Here is a 24,406-nt window from a genome sequence, read left to right as displayed (position 1 = left end):
ATATATCTGCCAGCAAACCCTGAATATTACCTTTGAGACCAGGAACACCACTCCTGCCAGGAATTCCCAAAGGTCCTGGTGGGCCTGGAGGTCCCATCATACCCATTTCACCTTTGGCACCTTTGAAAAATATCAATACCTTTTTACCTTTCCTTGACCTTGGAAAGATAAAAGATCAGTTTAGAGATGTCAACTAGAAAACTACTGAGTTAGAGGGAAGGTACTATAAGGTTTGCCTCTTTCCAACTATTGTAATCTTAGTGACCACTACTGTCTATATCACTGTGGTAGTCAGTCTCTAGATATGGTCCCCAAATGAACTGCACTTCCCAGTACACACAGCTTTGTGTATCCTTCTCCCCTTGAATTTGGGATGACTCTGTGCCTTAACCTTGACTATGTGACCCTGTATAACTCCCAAGGCTAGATGATAAGAACTCTAGCAGCTTCCACCCGGGGCTCTTAGAACATTCACTTTCAGTTTTGAGGATTCTCTCTTTTGGAAACCAATTGCCCTGGAAAAAGAGCAACTACCCTGAATCTATCATATGTGAGGTACCTCTGTGGATGAGATAACATGTGAAGAGGCCAATGAACACTGAGGTGTCACAGTAGTGCCACGTTGAAAGTATCTCCTTCATCTCAACCATGGTACCAGTTGGTACCATGTGGATCAGAGATAAACAACGCTGTCTAAGTCATCCAATAATTCCTGATCAATAAAATCTTGAGCAAAATTAAGACTGCTTTAAATCATCATATTTTGGGGTCATTTGTTACACAGCAATATATAACTGGAGCGCTCAGAGAGAAAAAGTGCAATGCAAATAGCAAAGTGAGTTTCCCACAATCAGAGACATTTAATACATTTCCTTAAAGGATAGTGTCAATTGAGAAAATCAGAAGAGAATAATACACCAGAGTCATATTAGTTCTAATTTCTGGAATCCCAAACCAGGGAAGGCTAAAAAATTACCTGGAAAGCCAGAGGCACCTGCTTTTCCTGGGAGCCCTGGTGATCCTGGGGGTCCCATAGGACCTGGTGCTCCAGGGATCCCTGGACTGCCTCTCTCACCAGGAGGTCCTGGAACATCAAATCCAGGAGGCCCTGGATCCCCCTTCTCTCCTGGTAGTCCGTGCAAGCCTAGTTAATAAAAACCAATATTAAAAAGTATTGAAGCAGTTTTAAGAGATGTATCTGGTTATTTTTTTTAGCAAACAGGTAATAGAATCCTGTATACAAGCAACCTAACAGTGAGTTAGGGATACGTTTGGTATCATGCACAGAAAATAATCTAACAAGAAAACTTTAGGATTTTCAAGTATATTTTCCTAAGAATGGACTTCTGAAATTATTTCTCAAAAAAGACCAATCTTTTCTTAATTGCTGCAATCATGTACTATTTTTAATAAAATGTAATAAAAAATACTAAAAAACTAAAATAAAAAAGACATATAAATACAATCCTATATCATGGTTATTATAGTCAATTAATACATTAATACAATTATGCAATCAAATGCTTATTCTCAATTTCTTCTAATTCCAGTGCAGACTTGTAACAAACAGTCTGTGATTCGACACTTGTCACTGCCCACACTTGGATTTCCACTATTCTAAGGTATTGTGAATTATTAAGATGTATTTCTATAACCCATACAAAATTAATTACTGCATAAGTCAGTTACATGGGCCCTCTTGACTTTATTTTGGCTTTGTTTTAACATGTTGTTTTAATAACACATTACTATTAGTTTTTGTTGTTAACTTTTGTTTCTCAGTAATCCAGCCAGGACTTTATAGAAAAATTATGACATTGCAAAAATAAGACTCCAGAAAACAAGGTAATTAAAAAATAATATGTTTAGTGAAAGGAATTATACTACAAATATAGTGCAAGTTCCTACACCAACACCTATCAGCTATATGACTTCTTAAGTCACTTAAAGTTATTGGTCTTCATCTGGTAAATGGGGATGTGCCATAACGGACTGAAAGCTGGGGGTGAAACAGGTGATCATTCCAAGCATCTCTTCAACAATATGACCAGTTTTACTGTTGAAGATTCACAGGCAATTATTGTTATAAGAGAACAAGATGGCTGGTATTTTAAGACCTGTTTGGTGTCATATTACCAGCATGCCTTTAAACTGATAAAATTCACTTTGAAGATTAGAGATTTCCATTTAGTTGGCACAGTAGTGATGATTCAATGCTGCCATTTCATAGTAAAAAATATTATTAAAGGGGAGAGATATTTTATATTATATTTATGAAATATGATATCTGATAATGTACACAATTATACCTCTACATGGATCACTGTTTATTGTTATATTACAGCCCAAGTAGTTTTTAATAGCTGAGTTTTCAAGATAACTATTTTGCCCCTTGAAATATGCTCCAAGAGAGCAGTTCTACAAAATAATTAAAAGACTTCAATGTGGATAAATCTTGCTTTCCAAGTTTAAGGCTTGAAGATATGGCTTTTGGAAAAAAAAAAACAGATGAATAAGGTATGAGGATCTAATGTAATAACATGGTGACTATCACTAATAACATTATTGTATAATTACAATTTGCTAATATAGTAGAACTTAAGGGTTCTCACACACACAAATCAGTAAATATGTAAGGTGATGGATGTGAGAACTTGATTGTGAAAATTTTTTCACAATGTATACATATATCAAATCATCACATTGTACATTTGAAATATATTACAATTATCTATGTCTTTTATACCTCAATAAAGCTCAAAAAATAATAAATCAAAGGAAAAATAAATATCCTATTTACAGCTTCTCAGAACTGTTTTCATGTGCTACCTTTTGCATCTTTTATGATGATGCTATTATATTTGGATGATTTTTTCTACTATTTGTTCTAATATAATAAATTCTCAATATTAAAATAGAAAAATATGGCTTTGAGTGAGAACTACAATACCTGGTAGACCTGAAGTTCAAGAGGCAGGAAGTTACAGTTCAGCAGCAAGATGAACCACCCAAGCAGAAGCAAGTTGCAAATAGATTAATTAGGTTAGGAAACAAAACTAACCATGTAAAGATTAGAAAAAAAAAAGTCTACAAATAGAATTTATTAGATATTGATTCACTACTAACATATTAGTAATGAGTAAAGAAACTTATTTTAGGCATTTGCTCAGATGCTTATATAACATATACTATAAATATGTTTGCCAATAGAGAGAATAAAATATTTACTTCAGAAAAATACTTTTTTATGAAGATCAGCAATACACTCTTGTTTATTTCTGATCTTTACACTGCTTTGAATGATCATTTCAGAATTTAAGCTCTTAAAGTTTAGTTAGATTTAAAATTAAACTTGACTTTGTACTCTAACAGATTAGGTGGTTGTTTAGTCGCTAAGTCATGTCCGGCTCCCTGTGACCCCACGGACTGTAGCCTGCCAGGCTCCTCTGTCCATAGGATTTCCCGGGCAAGAATACTGGAGTGGGTTGCAATTTCCTCCTCCAGGGGATCTTTCCAACCCAGGGATCAAACCCACGTATTGTCAGGCGGGTTCTTTACCACTAAGCCACCAGGGAAGCCCGTACAGGTTAGGTACAGAGAACTCAATAATTATTAGTGCATGTCTATGATGAAGCAAACTTCATGTTCTAGGCTAAGATCTCTTCATTGTTATTAGTAATAACAGTAACATATGTTATGCTGTATTTTTCACAGCACAGATCTTTTCCATGACTATTGTCAGGAATTGGCATCCTGGTAAAATCCAGGATGAAGAAAGTCAATATAAATTCAAAAGTTCTGCTGAATCTTATACAGTAACAGGAATTATATGGCTATATCTATAGAGGCTAAGTGCATTAAAGGCGTATAATGCTCTTAATTTATTGACAGCCAAATGGAACAAGTTAATGGAAAAAAAAGAAAATTCCAAAAATATGCATTATCTGTGAAAATGTTAAACACACACAGTCTAAGGGTTTTATAGCCAAAAAAGTTAGAAAATGACAACGTACTCTCCTTCATCTATGAAAATGACATGATTAATGCCTTGTTTCTTTGATTCACATTAGTGGTGATAAGTTTGAACTCATTTAGCTATGCACGTGTTCCTGAGACTGGACAAGTGTACAAAACGTTTGACTCAGGTTAGGGTATTACCTGTGAACATGGAATTAAGTATGTTTAACTGACCTCTAAAAAGATTCACTAAAGCAATTATCTTACAGCTATTGGCCAGACCAAATAATAAGAACCAACAACTTCCATTTCTCCCTTACTAGGGTATAAGATGAAAAACATTCTGCTCCTTGTCCTTTGGCATTTTAAAAAAATGTTATTTTCCTATCGCCAAATGAGAAATTGATATTCAACAAGTCTTTAACTTAAAAACATGCATTAAACTGTACAGTCTGCTTTGGAAAAAAGAATGACAAATAGTAAAGCTTAATTAAATAATAGCAGAAAACTGGAGTCAAAAGAAAAGCCTGAAAAGGATGTATCTCTGGAGAAATGACAAGATAGAATACTTTGCAGTAAGTTTTCTACTACAAAATGAAACACAGCAAGTATATTAAATAAGCTTCTTATTTTAAAAATAGGTAGTTAGAATTTCAGCCACGCAGTATAAGTTGGTGTATCAAGATATTAGTAGTAGCCTTGTTGATAGTCCTGTTATTGAGATGTACAAACAAAAATTATGGTATTTTTGAAATGCACTAAGACAATATTCTGCTTTGGTGATTCATGTAAATTTACTTTAAGAGTGAGTATACACTGCTATTATCAAGTATAAAATATAGTCATCTGGTGGTAAAAAATTGTGATTTGAGAATATTTCTATGTTAATAAGAATGTATTCAATACATTTTTGTGGCAGTTGCTGTTAACGTCATTTATTTGTTGAACCATATTAGTTCAGATCTTCAATTGTATGGCAAAATATATATTTACAGAAGAAAGAGATGAGATTAAATTCAGCATCATTACTTTTCCCCCTGCCCATCCTATATAGACTTTATAAATATACCTATATATCCATGAATTAGAGAGAATGTTAGATGAATGAAATATTGTAGAATATTAGCTAAATTTTAAAAAGCATTAAAACACAAATAAATGCATTTTTATTTTGTTCAGATTGCTATTAATTGGTATTAATAATCTCTTTTTAGTCTTGCTCAGCTGTGATTTCAGAGTTCAAAATGCTTCTGAAACCTTATGAAATTTTGGGAAACAAAATGAAAAAACACAACAGAAATCATAAATTCATTTTAGCCATTTTGTGAAATAGCAGGCCAAGACTATAATGACCAAACGTAAAAATTGTTTTTTCTCAAGATCCCTCTGCTATGCTAGTTAGACAGAAGGGTTTCTCATTAATGTTGAAGCACCTACTTTTTAAACAGTTGGTTCAAAGCAACACCATAAGTTTTCTTTTTTATTTCTAAATCAGTAGTGACATGTTAGGGGCCATTTAAAAAAAAGATACAATGTGCCATAAAACAAATGTTTAAAATAGGACATAAGCAAAAATAACCTTTACTTTCCAGGCTTTTTATATTGTTAATGAGTGTTTCTAAATTTTTAGCATAATAAACTTTACCTATTGGCATTTAAGGTCAGAAAACATATTCCATTGCTTCAAAGTCAACGTATGTATATCTGAATGGTGCATTTAAGTCATCCGATGTATTCATGTGAATTAAGGAATGACTAAATGTTCCATATTTGCTTTAATTTCATATATTATTATAGTACTTTGCAATAACAAAATCTTGGCCCACATGTGACCCTTACTATATCTTCCTAGATTAAGATAAAAGTAATTCACACCACCAGATAGTTCAGAATCTGTAAACTCTCGCATGAACATAGAGGAATCATATGATTCTCTATGAGGTTACAAGCTGACAAATATTTTTGAGTATTAATATTAAAAAAACCTTAACATGCTTATGAGTTGCAAAGTAAATGCTGACTTATGGGCAAAAGAAGAGAAAATTCAATTAAACTCACTTATTTAAAAAAATGAGGATACCTAAAAAATATTTTTAACATAATTTTTTTAATCCTGTGCTAAGAAATGTTATGAGGTTTCACAGACAAAGCTCTATTAATGCCATATAGCTACTCAGGTCCAAAATGATTAGCACCAGAAGTTCCTAAGATTCCAACGGTATGATTAGCTCAATGATTATAAGCCATGGAAACATACTGCAATTGCTAAACTACACTGTTGTTAATAGATCAATCTTAAATGAACAGAGAGGGGAAATATCAGGTAATATTAGCTCTTCTGTTGTGATCTGTGCTCTTTTGCTTTTGCATAATTATATACGTGGACATGTTAACTCTCAGATCTGCTTTCTGTAAGACTATTACATAGATTACACTTTATTGAGGGGCTAACCAACCTCTACATAATTATGCTACAAAATGCATATTTACTCCAATCTTACCAGGTTGGCCTATTGGTCCAGGAATTCCTGGTGGCCCTGGTGGTCCCTGAAAACCTGTTCCTGGCAGCCCAGGAGGTCCCATTGGCCCAGGTTGTCCATTTGGTCCAATGTCACCTTTAAGGAATAAACATAGTTCAGATATTAAAAACAACAGCTGAGTCACTTGTCTTTAGCATTGGATCACAAAGTTATAATTACAATAGTTTTGTAGCATGTTTTAACTTATGCTTGCTAAACATTAACTTTCAGAATCAGTTATGTCATGTCCAAAAATTCCTACTTGAATTCTCATTGAAAATGCAGTATATGTATAGACAAATCTGGGGAGAATTGACTATGTCTTCCCATCCACACAGAAGACTTAGCAACTTCTTAATAACAGTTTTAATTTTTTTCCACAAATACATTAGGCACATTTTGTTTTATTCATTTCCAAATATGATACAGATTTTTTTTTGCAAATTACACTTTATTTCCTATTTATTTCGATATTTATAAACACACCATTCTATTTGTCACAACGATATTTTGCATGTTATTTCTGCTACCTGGAACATCCTTCCCTAAAGATTCAGTTCAAATTTCACCTCTTATATTGCTTCCCAAGGTACCTTAGAAGAGGCCCTGAACAAAAGTAACACAAGAGGTAAACTGAATGCTTCCAAAGTCATCTTTTCATTTTTGTTTAATGATTCTAATGGTCAATCTTAAGCACATTTTCTCCCGCATATAGTTCTTTCCTGATGGATATTAGCCATACTAGTTTATTATTGGTCACTATGTTGCCTTGAAAATGTTGCATCAATTTCTCCTAAGTTTTAATACCCAATCACTAGTATAAATATATCTAGTGGGTGAAATTTTACTGTGATCTGCTTGCTGTGTTTTGACTGTGGTCTATTGGTCCAAAACATTAGTGATACATATTCATAAAGGTTTCTATTGAGAAAACCAAGATCATGGTGATGCCCTCTATGATTTTTTTTTTTACAGTGGAGAACAATCTCTGAGATATTCAAGAACAGAATCAATGCCTTTGTGTTTCTAGGGATTAAAGTAGTAGGCACACAATAAGAACATAATACATGTTTGAGGAATAAAGGAATTACACAGCAGAAAGTCCCCAATTCTTTTTTTTTTTTTCTAGCACCTTAGGAACTTTACTGAGTTTTAATATTTGAGAATGAATCCTATGTAGGATATGAGGATTCTAGGCAAATGCTTCATAGGGAGCTGATATTTAAACTAGGCTTCAAGCTCTTTCTTCCCAACCTCCATCTCAAGGCTGTTATTATAAACAAAGTATAGTGAGAGAGCAATTTCCATATAGACTGTTAGCCACATAGCTTATCATCTGACATATTTCTATCTGTAAGTTTTGGGGTCACAGGTCTAAGCCTGGGGACATAGTTGATAGGAAACACTACCTATAACTTTGACTATTAATTACAGTTTATAGCTGGCCAGAATTGTCTACTCGAAGATAGGAAGGTATTTTTAAAAGTGCTTATCTGAGAAGAATTTGTATTGGTTCAGTTTGGGGCCTTTGCTGGCAAAATATAGCCTGGTTAAATTTTGTTCTGCTATTCTGTTGCTTTAATGGGAATCAACCCAACATTTTTCAGGAGCATGGGGGTTGCTCAGACTTTTCTCTGGGGGCGAAACTGTTTACCAGGAGAGTCTAGTTCCTTGCAAGCCAGAAAGGAAAAAAGAAACAATCGCCAAACCAGTTAAGATGAATTTTATTCATATATATAATTAGGGAAATCAAAATCAAGGGGATAGAAGAAACCAATAAAGAAATGAACAAAGGACATGAGCAGTTTACACGAAAAAAAAATTCTTTAAACATATGAAAAGATTGTCTATTTCACTTATAATAATGGAAATACCATTATTTTAACTATAAATTTAATTATAAATTTAAATTACCCTGAAAGTAAAGGCAAAGGACCTAGTATATCCAAAGAGATTTTCTAAAAAGAACAAAGTTGGAGAACTTACATTACCTGACATCAAGTCTTACTATAAAACCTCTGTAATGTAAACAGTTGGTACTGACTTAGGATAATAAAATAGACAGGTAGAATTGAGAGCACAGAAATACACCTACACATAAAAAAATTGTTTGATTTTTGACACAGGCACCAACATAATCCAGTGGGGAGAGAGCTATTTTAAATAAATGATGCTAAGCAAAAATCATTTAAAATGGATGACAGTCTCCAACATAAAAGCTAAAACTGTAAAACTTACAAAAATAAAACAGAATATATTTGTAACTTTGGAACAGGGAAAGTTTTCTTAGGCAAAACACAGAAAATAATCATACGACAAAAATCTGATAAATGAAAAATCAATAAAATTAAAACTTTTGCTCATCAAAATACACTGATAGTAAAGTGAATAGGCAAGTCCAGACAGGAATAAAGTACTCATAAACATATATTTGACAAAGAACCAGCATGCAGGATATGTAAAAGTCACTTTGAACTTATCAATAAAAAGGGGAACAAACCATTATTTCAAAGGGGGGAAAATATCTGAATGTGTAAATAATCCACACATACATGCAAAAGAGCTCAACATCACTAGTCATCAGGGAAATGCAAACTGAAACCAAAATACATTACCAACATACCTACTAAAATTCAAAAATGAAAAGATCAATAACAGCAAATGCTGGAGAGAATGCAGAACAATTGAAACTTTCATACTGTATTGGTTAGAAAATGATACAATCATTTTGGGAAAAGGTCTAGTAGTTTCTTTTTTACTACTGAGGTATGGTTGATTCACAATATTATATAAGTTTCAGGTGTACAACATAGTGATTCACAATTTTATTCTTTTTTATTTTTATTTATTTTTTTAAAAAATTTATTTATTTTTTAAGTGGTGGAAAGTTGCTTTATAATTTTGTGTGGGTTTCTGTAGTACAACAGTCAGTATTATAGAACAACTGTACTGTGATTCACAATTTTAAAGGTTATATAGTCCATTTATAGCTATTATAAAAATACTGGCTATATTTCTGGTATTGTACAATATATCCTTGCAGCTTATTTTATACATAGTTTCTACCTCTTAATCCCTTACCCTATCTTACCCCTCCCCACTGTTAACCACTAGTTTGTTTTCTATATCTGAGAATCTGTTCCCTCTTTGTTATATTCACCAGTTTTTTTTCTTAGATTCTACATATAAGCCCTATCATACAGTATTTGTCTTTTTCTGTCTGATTTATTTCACTAAGCATAATATCCTCCAAGTCTATTCATGTTGTTGGAAATGGCAAAACTTCCTTTTGCTTTTTTTTTTTTTTTACTGTGTGCACATGTGCTCAATCATGACTCTTTGCAGCCCCAAGGAATGTAGCCCACCAGGCTCCCCTGTCCCTGGGATTTCCCAGGGCAGAATACTGAAGTGGGTTGCTGTTTCCTCCTCCAGGGTGTCACTTGAGTCTTCTAAATTGGCAGGTGACACAGAATTATGTATCTGCTAAAATCCAGAAAACGTACCCTTAAGATTTGCACATTTCATTTATTGTGAATTTTGTATCAAAGAAAAAGAACCGCCATAGAATTACAATGAATGACAAGCATGCTGCAGTACTGAAGGAGAAGTTATTGCTGTTGTAGTTTACTTTGAGTTGCATTAAAAATAAGTCAATGAAAGGAGAAAGGGATGGACAAATGTGACAAATCTTACATAGTAAAATTAAATGTTGTAAGAGAGAAAAATACTAATTGTAGAATCTAAGTGGTAGATATATGGATTTTCCCTGTACAATTCTTATTAATATTTTATGTGTGTTTGAAATTTCTCACAATAAAATGTTTAGAAAACTATACTGAGATACCTACTTGTTTCCAACAGTATGGCAAAAAATCCAAGAGGTCATCAACATACTCATTTAGCAAGGCTGTGGGGAAACAAGCACACTCATACATTTTGGCTGGGAGTGTAAAGAGTACAAATGGAGAGGAATCTGTCGATATATAGAAATGCATTTGTCCTTCCATTCAGAAAATCCAGTTTTATTGTTCTATTCTAACATTACACATAGGAAATAACATGTATGCAAGATTATTCACTGTAGCATTATTTCTAATAAGAAAAGATTGCTAAAATCCCAATCTAGCAACTAGCAACTGGTAGAACAAACCATGGTATACCCAAGCAATTCAATACTAGGCAACTGTTTTTTTTTTAAAATCATGATCTCTATACACTAATATGGAGGGATCTCTAGAATATAAAGTTAAATGAAATAAGTAAAATGCAAAGAGTCAAAAGGTAGTAATCTATCTTTCGAGAAAGGTAGGAAATATATATATATATATATATATATATATTCCTATTGACTTGTATTTGTATGAAGGAACATCAGAAGGATAAATAACTAAAAAACAGCTACACATGTGATGTGGAGGAACATAGTAGATGGAGATGGGATAAAGGGAAAACTTCTTATAAAACTGTTACTCCAATACATATATATCACCTATATAATGAAATAAAACACAAAAATATCAATGGAGGATTTAAAAAAAAGCCATGATGGGGAGTAGTTTAGGCTTTCTAGTTAATTGGATTTATCACTCACAAACTTTCCCAACAGTTTCAATTTCTTCAAAAGTTAAAAGCAAATTGAGAAGTAGCAAATGCCTCCATACCTTTTGGTCCAGGTAGCCCATCCAAGCCAGCTTGTCCTGGAGGACCTTGAGGTCCTGGGAAACCACGATCCCCTTTTGGACCAAGTATTCCTTTGAAACCTGGGAGTCCTGGAGGCCCAGGTGGCCCAGGTAGCCCAAATCCTGGTTCTCCCTAGAGCATATACATGATAAAACACAACAAAATTCCCATGACTTTCTTGGTGTTTACTGTTTACTATAGAGAATTTAAAGCAGACAATACAAGGTAATATTCCCCCCTGCTATGATACAGGGAATAGGATAAATAAAAAGAAAAGTAATTGGTATGCAGTACAGAACATCTGAAAGGACAGGAAACAGGGCTTAGTAAAACAAATTGAATTATTTGGTGTGGTTTCAGGACAAGAAAGAAATATCTGAGAGAGCATGACACTAAAGAACCCAAGTGAGGAAATGTGATTACAGATTAGGTGATTATTTTAAATTTGACTAAGAATGATAATGGAATTGTGGGTTTTGTATAAAATGTCCATTTAGTTAGAGGTGAATACTGAAGTATTATATATATTTATGGGCTTCCCAGGTGGCTCAGTGGTAAAGAATCTGCTTGCCAATGCAGGAGATACGGGAAACATGAGTTCGATTCCTGGGTTGGGAAGATCCCCTACAGGAGGAAATGGCAACCCACTCTAGTATTCTTGCCTGAAAAATCCCATGGACAGAGGAGCCTGGTGGGTTACAGTCCATGAGGTCACAAGAGTCAGACATGACTGAGTGACTGAGCAAAACACATATGTATTTACAGGTGAAATGACACAGTATATGAGATTTGGGTTAAAATCCTTCAGCAAGAAAAAAAAGAGTAGATGAAGTATGATAAAATCTTGATAATTTGGCACCTGAGTGATGGGTATATGAAAGTTCATTGTTATTATTCCTTGCAGTTTTGCATTCATTTGAAAAGGTTTATAATAAAATAAAAACAATCACTAGAGAAGTGATTTCTCATAAGAACTGTGGTCATGATCAAAGTTTCTTTCCATGAGAAAAAAGGTAGTAATGATAAAAACACAGGAAATTTAAATTAATTAAGCACAGAGAAAATACAGGAACAGTTAGGATAAGACTGAAGTTTTATCCTAAGAGTTTGCTGAAGACTGACTAAGGAAAATTTTAGATCAGATAAAATATAATAAGAGGAGAGGAAACCAACTTAAACACAGCATTATTATTACTAAGTCAATAGCAGTAATTTGAATTATGTATCTGGGGTGGAACAGAGGGAAAAAGTATGAGAAATACTTGACATGATGTGTGTGTGTGTGTGTGTGTGTGTGTGTGTTACTCACTTAGTCATGTCCAACTGTTTGTGATCCCAAGGACTGTAGCACTCCAGACTCCTCTGTCTATGGGATTTTTCCAGGCAAAAATACTGGAGTGGGTTGCCATTCCCTTCTCCAGGGTATCTTCCCGACCCAGGGATCAAACTCAGGTCTCCTACATTGCAAGCAGTTTCTTTACTGCTTGAGCTACCAGCGAAGCCCACTTGATGTGATATTCAACACCATTTCAACCAACAACCATACAGACATGGGAAGAGATTAAATAGAATAGTGATACTACAGAAAAGCACAGAGGTATGGCTGATTCATATCAATGTATGACCAAAAAATAATAATAAAAAATAATAATTAAAAAAAAATCTTTAAAAAAAAAAAAAAGAAAAGCACAGAGGAAGCTGATGATTGTATTCTTTCATCTCATTAAATAACCAGTCATTCTAAAAAACAGGTTCATAATTTTTTAAAATTTTGCTTCAAATTTGACCTCTTGGACTACTAAAAAAGTGTTTGGAGATAAATATTTTTAAATAAAAATACAATAAGTTAAGTTCTATTTATATAGTGAAGACTTGGGATGATGTCTAAGCCAATAGAGAAGGCTAAGGGAAGGAAGGGCTTCCCTGGTGGCTCAGACGGTAATGAATCCACCTGCAATGCAGGAGATGTGGGTTCGATCCCTGGATTGGGAAGATCTTCTGCAGGAGGGCATGGCAATCCACTCCAGTATTCTTGCCTGGAGAATCCCAAGGACAGAGGAGCCTGGCGGGCTACAGTCCATGGGGTTGCAAAGAATCGGACACAACCGAGCAACTAAGCACAACACAAGGAAGGTAGAAAAAGAAAAAGGAAGGAAGTAAAATGTCTCAGACCTTTGGTCCTGGAAAACCTGGTGGCCCAGAAGGACCTTCTAGACCAATTCTTCCAGGTGATCCAGGTGCTCCTGGAGGTCCTGGAATTCCAGGAAAACCTGTAAATTAGAAGTCATTTTCAATCCCCAAAGAGAAGACACTGTAAGAAAGATACCCAAACTCCTAAACCCACATTTTACCCTATTATATCATGCTCAGTGACTAGAGTAAGATGTTAAAAGCACAATGACATTCTAGATGATTATTTCAGACCAAGCCTTACAAATATCTGATATTCTCTCTCAATCACCTTGTGGCCCTATTATTTTCATACAGGGCTAATTAGCATTTGTGGCTAATGCTCTTCTAAAAGAAAGTAAAAGCTATTACCAATGAGATAGAAGAACTAAACTTATGAACTCCACGCAAAAATGCAGAGAAACTTTTATTCTGCTTATATCTGGATATAGTATGATAAAAGGCCTACCACATAATTCTGGAAATGAACTAAAAACAATGGCAGATGTTATACACATACATACACATAAAATCAAATCTGACTCTTTTGAAGTCATTTAGTATAAATGAGTAAGGACATGTTTAAGCACTGTTCTCAGATTAATACACATGCTTGCCATTTATGAGAAAAAGTTCTGTGAAGAATAAAGCAGAACTGAAGCAACAGCCCTAAAAGTTTCAGTGAATCATGAGAACATGACTTAAGGATAAAACATTACTTGGATAAATGTGTGTAATAAATCTGTTTTCTGTTTAATACAATCCATTCATCTAACAAATATCTACTGAGTGCTTACTATGTGCCAAAAACACATAGTTTGAGTCCTTAAAATATAATGGTGAACACAAAAGACACTTATTACTGTGATTTTTAAAGTTTATATATCATTTTTGCATATCTAGGATTTAGATGTTTTCTTGTCTGGAAAAGTTTTAGATAAAGACAACAAAACTATAGTGCACACATTCTGTGACTTTTCATTTAACACTTTGTATTACACAAAGGGTCTTCCCTAATGGCACAGCAGATAAAAGAATCTGCCTGCAGTGCAGGAGACATGCATTTAATTCCTGGTTGGGAAGATCCCCTGAAGGAGGAAATGGCAACCCACTCCAGTATTCTTGCCTGAAAAATTGCATGGACACAGGAGCCTGGTGGGTTACAGTCCAAACGGCAGTAAAGAGTCAGACATGACTGAGCATTGAGTGAACTACACATAGAAAAAGTTAAAACTAATATAGTTGATTTATTGTGTGAACTATATCACAGAATAATATCACTTTGAGCAGTTAACCTACCTTGGCTGCTACCCAGTTCTACATACCTTTGGGACCAGGTGGTCCAGGAAGCCCGATTCCAGGGATACCTGGTTCTCCTTTGCTACCAGGTATTCCTGGCAAGCCTGGCTGGCCTGGGAGTCCAGGTTCACCTATGGAGAAACAGCAGGTTTTTTTGGAAGTAGCCAAAGAAAGACACCAACAAATGTTGAGTACACGGTCAAACAAATTCCTCACATACCTGGAAGACCTACTTCACCATCTCTGCCTGGGTTACCAGGCAGGCCAGGCTTCCCTGGTTGGGTTATGGTCTGACCTGGATCACCTTTAGGACCTATGTGGGAATTAATAGTGAATAGGAAGTGTTCACTTGACTAAAGACCTCCATTAATTAAAACAAAAAAAATTTATACTCTTTTGAAAATGCAAACTAATAAAAATCCAAGAGAAAAACAATCATATATATTTTCAAGGATGATACTAAACAGAAGAATGAAATTTCAAAGAGAAAAGTATATTACAGTTTTAAGAATTTTCATGAAGATAGCATCTATAAAAATATTAGGCATCTATAAAAATATTCTCTAAATGCAGCTCAAAAGAAAAATATTTCTTTTTGGTTAACTATTGGTACTTTAAGGTTTTATGCATGCAAAGTCCAAGTACACATACTACTCATTAATTGAAATAAGACTTTGAAAAAGGTTGAGGATAAAGATGGATTTCTTAACCATGGCATAAAAAGCACTAACCATGAGAGGAAAGACTGATAAATTTGGCTATGCTCCAATTGATTTCTGTTCATTAAAGACACCATAAAGAGAGTGAAAAGGGCAAGCCACAGTGAATGAAGATTTTGCAAAATAAATAGCTAAGAAAGAACTAATACACAGAATACATACACACACACTCCCCTCCAAATCAGGAACAAAAACAATCCAAAAGAAAAAATGGTCAAAACACTTGAATAGACATGTCACAAGTGGAAAATTCAAATGGTCAACAAACATATGAAAATGTTAATGTTTGAACTTTATATTAATGGACTCATAGGGTAAGTATTCTTTATGTTAACTTTGTGTATGGATATTGCATATTCATTTTTATTCATTTATATATCAGAGTAATATAAAATAAAACTGCCACCCTATACATCACACTCAACAGACTCGCAAAAGTGTAAAAGCGGCAATACAAAATGTTTTTGAAGATATAGAGCAACAATAAATATCTAATATTGCTGGTGGGAGTATGAATTGATACAACTGCTTTGGACATGGTTTGGAATTATCTAGTAAAACTGAAGATGTATTTATTCTATGCCTCAAAAATGCAAATCTTAAATATATACCCTAACCCAGTGACTGGCAATTGTTTTCTGTAAAGGACTAGACAGCATATACTTTAGGCTTTGTGGGCCATATGGTCTTTGTAGCAACAACTCAACTCTGCAGCAGTAGTGCAAAAGCAAGCATAACAATAGTGAATGGGTGCGAATCTGTTCAAATAAAACTTTGATTTATGACAACATGTGGAGGGCCAGATTTGATTTACGAACTGTAGTTTGCTGATCCTTGCCATAGAGCACAAGAATATATAAGAGAACACACATAGAAGCATTATAATAACAGGCCCGAACTATAAATAATCCAATTGTCCATTAACAATAGAATGCATAAATCAATGGCAACACACACACACATTGGAATATTGTACAGCAATAAAACTGCTACATCCATATACAAAGTTAACATAAAGAATACTTACCCCATGATTCCATTAACAGAAAGTTCAAAAAGAAGCATAAAGTACTTTATTTAGGAACATATATCTAGGTGATAAAACTATTTATGGAAGAAAATTATGCAAAAGTGAAGGCAGTGTTTACTTCTGGAGAAATGGAAGAAGATTTTGATCAGGAAAAGACAGAGAGGGGAGCATAGAGGTTTCCAGAATACTGGCAATGTATGTTTCTTGGCACATGTGGTAGTTATGTGTGTGTTTGTTTCTATTATAATTATTTGTTAAACTTTGCATTATGTATCATGCACTTAAAAACAACAACAGTAACAATAAATACAGTCAGAGAAACTTTAAAAAGAAGGTCTTCTTAAATGCACTGGGAAGACCCAGAGGAATCTGGTGGAGAGGGAGGTGGGAGGGGGGATCGGGATGGGAAATACATGTAAATCCATGGCTGATTCATGTCAATGTATGACAAAAACCACTACAATATTGTAAAGTAATTAGCCTCCAACTAATAAAAATAAATGAAAAAAAAAAACATACACACACACGCACGTACATATTTATGTGTCCTTGCTAAGGAGCTCTGGAAAGTCCAAATATAAATAGCCAGGGAAAAACACCTCTCATGAAAGGAACCCGAAATGGTCAAAAGATAATGCATTTCTGCTTTTAAGCACCAAACTAAAAACAAAACAGCCATAGCAAACTCACCTGGTATTCCTGGTTGGCCTGGATTTCCTGCCACACCTTGTATGCCTTTTTCACCTACTGGACCTGGAGGGCCAAAACCAACAGGGCCCATAGGCCCCCTATTTCCTGGGAGACCTGGCAAACCTGGGTTCCCAGGGGGACCTCTTTCACCCTTAAAAGCCATTCCACCCTGAAAGGGAAAAATTTAATACAGAAATACATAGATATGACAGCTATCTGTAGGTTGGTATTACTTAGTACAGCTAGAGAAATGATATAGCCATAACAGTTCTTAAAAACTGAGTGTGTGTTACTATGGGATGGTATGTGTGATCACTCTATTTATACATTCTTTCATTCAACAGATATTTTTTGAGTTCCTACTATGTGCCAGGAGCTGGTGAAAAAGCAAAGAATAAAAATAGACTAAAGTCTCTACGTTTATGAAGCTTACATTCTAGTGTTAAGTCAAGAAGTTTATAGGCTAGTTAACATTTTATAAAGTATCACTTTCTACCTAAATATCCTGTGCTGTATGTTGCGCACAAAATAAGACTCTACTCATTTACGTTCAATCTTTAGGCTCCATGGCACATTTAACACAGCCATCTACTCACACTAATCTCTAAGCTTACTGTATATAAACCAAATTAGACTTTTGTTGTCAGGTCTAGACAAAACCAGACAAGGCTATGTGGGATAAGAAAAGGGGAAACTTACACTGATCTATAGGCATCTTAACCTTCTGCCTATTTGGTCATAGCAAACCGTATTCAACATAATAGTGGGTTAAGCAGAAAGAATTAACAAAACCACTTAGAGAAAAGAATTATAAAGAAACTCTACATAGTCAATAACAATGTGCCATTAGTACATATAATCACATTCTTTTAAGCATTTATTAGATGTTCAACTAAGCACCAGGCCCATCCTAGAAAACATCACTAACAATTTGACACCACAAAATCAAGAATATCAAACCAACTCACAGGTTCTCCTTTGGGGCCAGGAAGTCCTGGCAATCCATCCTGTCCAGGGGTGCCAGGTAAACCAGGAAGCCCTGGAACTCCAGGGGAACCCAAATCTCCTTTGTCACCCTTCATTCCTGGAAATGTGAGGATGTCACCGGGTTCACCTTTAGGTCCAGGAAAGCCTGGAGCACCTGGAGCTCCTGGTATGCCCTGAGGGGTTAAAAAAGAAATAAAAGAAGAGACAGAAGAAGAAAATCAGTTTCTTTTTTTCTAATACTTTCTTCAGTTTATCCAGTCAACCTGCCCAATAACATTTAGTGTACAAAGCTATGAGTCAAATGAGACATACGAGCCAGCAAGAGTAAAAGAACCAAATAAATCATAATATAAAAACTAAATTTCCTTTATATATATATCCACAAGTGAAAACTCAAGGTGTAAATGGGTTTCTTCTATTTCTTTTGCTCTATAATATACTCAAAACTTACGGTTAATCCTTTGGGACCAATTGCACCAGCGTGTCCTTTTTCACCCTTCTGTCCAGGGAAACCAAGAGATCCTAATACACACAAACACACACAAACACACACAAACACACACACACACACACAGAGTCATATGAGCTTTGGGCTTGAAATCTTGATAAAGCAATATAAACATCAGCAAGTCAGGAAGTCAAGTCTTAAAGTAAGAACATCAATCTCATTTGACAAGTCACATTTTCATTTCTCTATTTCATGTTCTCAAGATACAGAGATCATCCTTTCTTTTAGGTAAATCTAACCTTTCATGGTATATACAACATTGTATCCTTAGGTATTTCCAATTCCAAAGTGTCCCAAAGCTTGCAGCTACCAAGTACTATGCATAGAAGTACTTGGCTTCCATAACCATCCCATTGTCAAAGGCAGAACGAGATAAGGACAAAGTCCATATATTTTTCTCTGTTCTTACTTAAACAATTTTCCTAGATTCCTACCAGTTCTTTATTTGGTTTATCATTCCCTAAAATTAACTTTATGAAAAAGGACTGGTGCTCAAAGACTAGAGGAAATATTACTAAAGCAGCATTTTCAAAATGGGTCCCTGAAATAGATGCATTGGCACCACCTGGGTACTGGCTAGAAATGCTAATTCTTGGGCCCTCCACCTCAGGTCTACTGAATCCGAAATTGTGGGGGTGGGACCCAGGAATATGGATTTTAACAAGCCCTCCAAATAATTCTGATGCACTCCCAAGTTTGAAAACCACTAGACCAGAAGTACAAGGCTAGATGATGAACTTCCAGGGGCAGCTATTAGATTTGCTAAAAATCTATTTCCAAGCACCAAATGAATTGGTTCATTAGGGACATACATCAGACAGAAAGGTAAGAGATCTGGTGTCTATTCTCAGCCCTAACTGACTCAAACATAACGTGTGATTTCAAGAGAATATTGGGATACTCCAAGAGGCAGCTAAGTGAAAGAGTTGTGGGTCTGATGGATATCAAATACAGTTCTGCTTAGAAATGGGGAAGGAGGAGTTATATATAGAAAGAGGAAGGCAATATGATACTGCTTATATGTGGAATCTAAAAAAAACGGTACAAATGAACTTATCTACAAAATAGAAGTAGAGTCACAGATGTAGAAAACAAATTTATGGCTACCTGGGAGTAAGTGGGAGATAAACTGGGAGACTGGGATTGACACATACACACCACTATACATAAAATAGATAATTTATTAAAAAGGACCTTCTGCATAGCACAGGGAACTCTACTCAATACTTTGTAATGGCTTATATGGGAAAAGAATCTAAAAAAGGGTGGATATATGTATATGTGTCTGATTTACTTTGCACTGCAGAAATTAACACATTATAGATCAATGGTACTCCAATGAAAATTACAAAAACAGAGGAAAAGTTTTTAATTTTAACTTTTAAAAATTAAAATAAATAAAGAGGAATATTGGCAGTTGATTGCCAAAATCTAGTAAAAGCCCCATTTCTCAATGACAACATGTGATACATTCCAATGACTAGAATCTGTCACTGGAAATGATATTTAGGAGTCAAGCATTATGAACATTTCCCCCAGTTTTCTGGAAATAAAAACTCTGACTCTGTTTAAGTTATTTTCTTCACCATAAGGAAAATAAGGAAGATATTTTTCCTGGAATAATATTGTTGAAATGCTTTAATAGAAAATGTAAGTAGCTTCAGGTACAGAAAGCAAGAGCAAGCATAATTTATTTCATAGGAGATAGTGATATTTCATATTCAGTTACTTATGAATATGAACGACTAGCTATAAAATGAGAAACTGGCATCATTCTAATATCTAATATCTAGCCAGGAATATTTTAAAGGTTGCCCTGAGGCAGAATGTTTTACCTGGGGGACCTGGAAGACCTGGCAAACCAGGCTGACCTGGAGGCCCTGAAACACCAGTTCCAATACAGTTGAAGCAGGTGTCACCTTTGTCACCTAGAGAAAACCATAATAAAAAACAAATTTTACTTGAATGGTTACATATATCTTCTTTAGACAGGTTCTAAAGAACTTAGTGGGGATTCCCAGGGGGATCAGTGGTAAAGAATATCCTCGCCAATGCAGAACAAGCCAGTTCGATCCCTGGGTTGGTAAGATCCCTTGGAAGAGGAAACGGCAACCCACTCCAGTATTCTTGCCTGGAAAAGCCCATGGACAGAGAAGCCTGGCGGGCTACAGTCCATGGGGTTGCAAAAAGTTGGACATGACTGAGTGACTGAGCACAAGGAAGTTAGCACTAAAGGACAACATTCCCACACAACAGTGTAGTTAGAGAAGCTTATATTTAGAATCAATTCATTTGATATATATTTACTGAGCATCTACTATGTGCCAAGCACTATTCGAGGAGTCTATAATATATGATAAACAAAACAGACAAAATCCGTATGTTCATGGTGCTCACATTCTACCATTGGCTGAGTAAGTGAAACTGGATATGCTTAGGGATGGGTGGCAGATTGCAATTTTGAATAAGACAGTCAGGATAGAAACCATTGAGAAGATGACATATGATAAAAATAAAAACTTAAAGGACATGGCATGTGTGCAACAACTGTAGAGCAGTCCAGGCAGAAAGAGTAGCCATGTCTAGCACACAGAAGGAATATCAAGGAGAAGATATTACTGGAATAGAGTGAGAAAGGGAAACCAGCTAAGACCATTAATAGGTTATAACAAGTGGCATATCATAAAATATCATATAGGCCACCGTGAAGACTGTGGCTTTTACTGTGAGTAAAATAAGAATCTAGGAGAAGAAATTAAACAGAAAAGCAACATGATAGGACAAGTTTTAAAAGGAGGACTCAGGTTGCTATGTTAAGAATGTGATCTAAGTACAAGGATGGAAACAGGTTAACTATGTAAGTGGCTACTGCTGACGTGATCTAGGAGAGATGGCAGCTCATTCCAGAGTGACAGCAATGAACAGGACACGAATTGGTTAGATTCTGGACATATCTGAAGATACAGCCAATGGGGTTTTCTCATGGATCACATATAGAATGCAAAAGAAGGGGGGAATCAAGGATGACTTCAATATACATCAAAGATCAAAATAAAAAAGGAAAACAATAAAGCTTTTAGAAGAAAACATAGAGGAATATCATCAGGTCCTTGGGGTAAGCAAAGATTTCTAAAATAGAACAGAAACAGCACTAATCATAAAAGAGGACGTTTATCATTTGATTTGTTAATTAACAACCTCTCTTCAAGTAAAGACATGAGTAAAAAATCAAGTCACAGAATGGGAGAATATATTTGTGATACATATATCCAACAACCCAATTAAATGCAGAAAAAAATAAGTACTCTACAAAGAGAATGTACAAACTATAAGAGGCTCAGCATCAATAATTGTGAGAGAAGTGGAAACTAAATTCTATTTGTCAAATGGTTTGGTGATATCTATGGAATCAAAATCTATACCTATCCTATATCCCAGCAATTTCATCATGATGTTTACACAACAGGAATGAATGCTTATATCCTATAATACATACATATATATATATGTATATATACATACACATATGTATGTATGACATAATATATATATGAATGTTCATAGCAGCTTTATTCATAATAACCCCAGACCAAATGTCCATTAACATTAGAATGGATATTTAGGAATATTTAATAGATATAATATTAAGCAAAACAAACCAGATAAAATACTAAGACATAAAAGGGCCTATATGATTCCATTTCTACAAAGTTCAAGGCAAACTGATAGAGGACAAAACAGTGGTTACCTTTGCGAGTGCTGACTAGGATGCACAAGAGAGTCTTCTAGAATCCTGGTTAAGTTCTGTATTTTGATTTAGATAGCAGTTACATGTGAGATGATAGATACACATATAGAGATATACATACAGAGACAGATAGAGGCAGAGTATATATAGGGAGAGACATATCTATATAGATACATATCTACTATATGTGTGTGTGTGTGTGCGTGTGTGTGTGCGTGCGTGTGTGTGTGTGTGTGTGTGTGTGTTTGTGTGTAGCTCAGTCGATAAAGAGTCTGCCTGCAATGCAGGAGACTTGGGTTCGATCCCTGGGTCAGGAATATCCCCTGGAGAAGGAAATGGTAATCCATGCCAGTATTCTTGCCTGGAGAATCCCAAGGACAGAGGAGCCTGTTGGGCTACAGTTCGTGGGGTCACAAAGAGTTGGACAAGACTGAGCAAATAACACTTTCACTTTCAACACTTTCCACATAAAAGATAAAATCATCACAATGTCTTACGAGGTCCTGTATGATCTGCCACAGACTGTCCCCTCCCTCAGATTATATTACATCATATTCTACAGTTCTCCTCCCAGCCCTGCCATGCACCCTGACCTATGCTCACTCCATTCCAGTCACAATGGCTCTCTTTCACATATATGCCAGGGAGGAAGGAATAAAAACAGAGCATGGAATTTATTGAAAACCAAGTGAATAAACTGTTTAAAGAATGCAAAAATCAAGTAAAATAAGGACTGAGACAATATTTGAATTGGCAGTGAATAATCCCATGGACAGAGGAGCCTGGTGGGCTATAGCTCATATGGTTGCAAAGAGTTGGACAACATTGAAGCAACTTAACACACACAGGCTACTGGTGACTTTGACAAAAACAGCATCTATGGAGTGATGCGGGTGTGTGTGGGGGGGCGAGTCCTGATTGGAGTATGCTTAACAGAAAATGATGGGCTTTCCTGATAGTTCAGCTTATAAAGAATCCGCCTGCAATGCAGGAGACCCCAGTTCAATTCCTGGGACAGGAAGATCCACTGGAGAAGGGATAGGCTACCCACTCCAATATTCTTGGGCTTCCCTGGTGGCTCAGCTGGTAAGGAATCCGCCTGCAATGTGGGAGACCTGGGTTCAATCCCTGGGCTGAGAAGATCCTCTGGAGAAGGGAAAGGCTACCCTCTCCAGTATTCTTGCCTGTAGAATTCCAAGGACTATATAGTCCATGGGGTCACAAAGAGTCAGACACGACTGAGTGACTTTCATTTCAGTAACAGAAAATGAGAGGAGAGGAGAGTTATCTAGAGACAGTGAGTAGAAAATTCTTGAAGGGTTTTGCTGCAAATGAAAGAATAGGAATAGAGTAGTATCTAGCAGCTGAAGTGAGGTTATGCTAAGATATTTTTAGATGGGCAAACAAATGCATATTTATATACTGCTAGGAATGATCCCGGAGAAGGCAATGACAACCCACTCCAGTACTCTTGCCTGGAAAAATCCCATGGACAGAGGAGCATGGTGGGCTGCAGTCCATGGGGTCGCAAAGAGTTGGACACGACTGAATGACTTCACTTTCACTTTTCACTTTCATGCATTGGAGAAGGAAACGGCAATCCACTCCATTGTTCTTGCCTGGAGAATCCCAGGGACAGGGGAGCCTGGTGGGCTGCCATCTATGGGGTCTCACAGAGTCAGACACGACTGAAGCGACTTAGCAGCAGCAGCAGGAATGATCCAGTGAAAGGGAAAAATTGATGATATGGGAGAGACAAGAATTTCTCAAATGAATCTTTGAGGGAAACAAGAGGAAATGGAATCTATTGTACAAAGAAGAACTGTTTTAGATAGGAGCAGTAACGATCAGCAGGAGGCAGAATAAATGTGGTAGTGGTGGCAATTTGTGAAAGTTCTCTTGTTATTGCTTCAACTGGTCTGTGGAGGAGGAAGCAAAGTCAGAATCCTAAAATAAGAATAGAAAAGGATGTGTTAGAAGTTTGAAAAGAGAAAACCAGGTGCAGGCTCAGAAGAGGTGGTAATTTGGAATCTGTTGTTGTTCAGTCACTCAGTCGTGCCCGACTCTTAGCAACCCCATGGACTGCAGCACGCCAGGCTT

The 24,406-nt window shown here is 35.7% G+C and overlaps 1 protein-coding gene across 1 annotated transcript in view; it reads right to left on the bottom strand.

The window, feature by feature from the left end:
• COL4A5 (collagen type IV alpha 5 chain) overlaps window positions 1–24,406 on the bottom strand; it is a 239,754-nt gene that overhangs the window by 53,304 nt on the left and 162,044 nt on the right. Inside the window, exons 22-32 of the mRNA XM_061135980.1 lie at window positions 20,394–20,486; window positions 18,502–18,572; window positions 18,032–18,223; window positions 17,064–17,232; window positions 14,845–14,937; window positions 14,651–14,755; window positions 13,329–13,426; window positions 11,138–11,288; window positions 6,459–6,572; window positions 977–1,144; window positions 31–120 (exon numbers count right to left, since the gene is read on the bottom strand). Of these exons, the coding sequence (XP_060991963.1) occupies window positions 31–120; window positions 977–1,144; window positions 6,459–6,572; window positions 11,138–11,288; window positions 13,329–13,426; window positions 14,651–14,755; window positions 14,845–14,937; window positions 17,064–17,232; window positions 18,032–18,223; window positions 18,502–18,572; window positions 20,394–20,486 (1,344 nt within the window). The remainder of the gene's footprint in view (window positions 1–30; window positions 121–976; window positions 1,145–6,458; window positions 6,573–11,137; window positions 11,289–13,328; window positions 13,427–14,650; window positions 14,756–14,844; window positions 14,938–17,063; window positions 17,233–18,031; window positions 18,224–18,501; window positions 18,573–20,393; window positions 20,487–24,406) is intronic.

The sequence above is a fragment of the Dama dama genome, chromosome X (genome assembly GCF_033118175.1).
Source record: "Dama dama isolate Ldn47 chromosome X, ASM3311817v1, whole genome shotgun sequence".
Taxonomy (NCBI): domain Eukaryota; kingdom Metazoa; phylum Chordata; class Mammalia; order Artiodactyla; family Cervidae; genus Dama; species Dama dama.
Note: the sequence above shows the minus strand (reverse complement) of the source record. Positions and strands in the feature narration are given on the sequence as shown.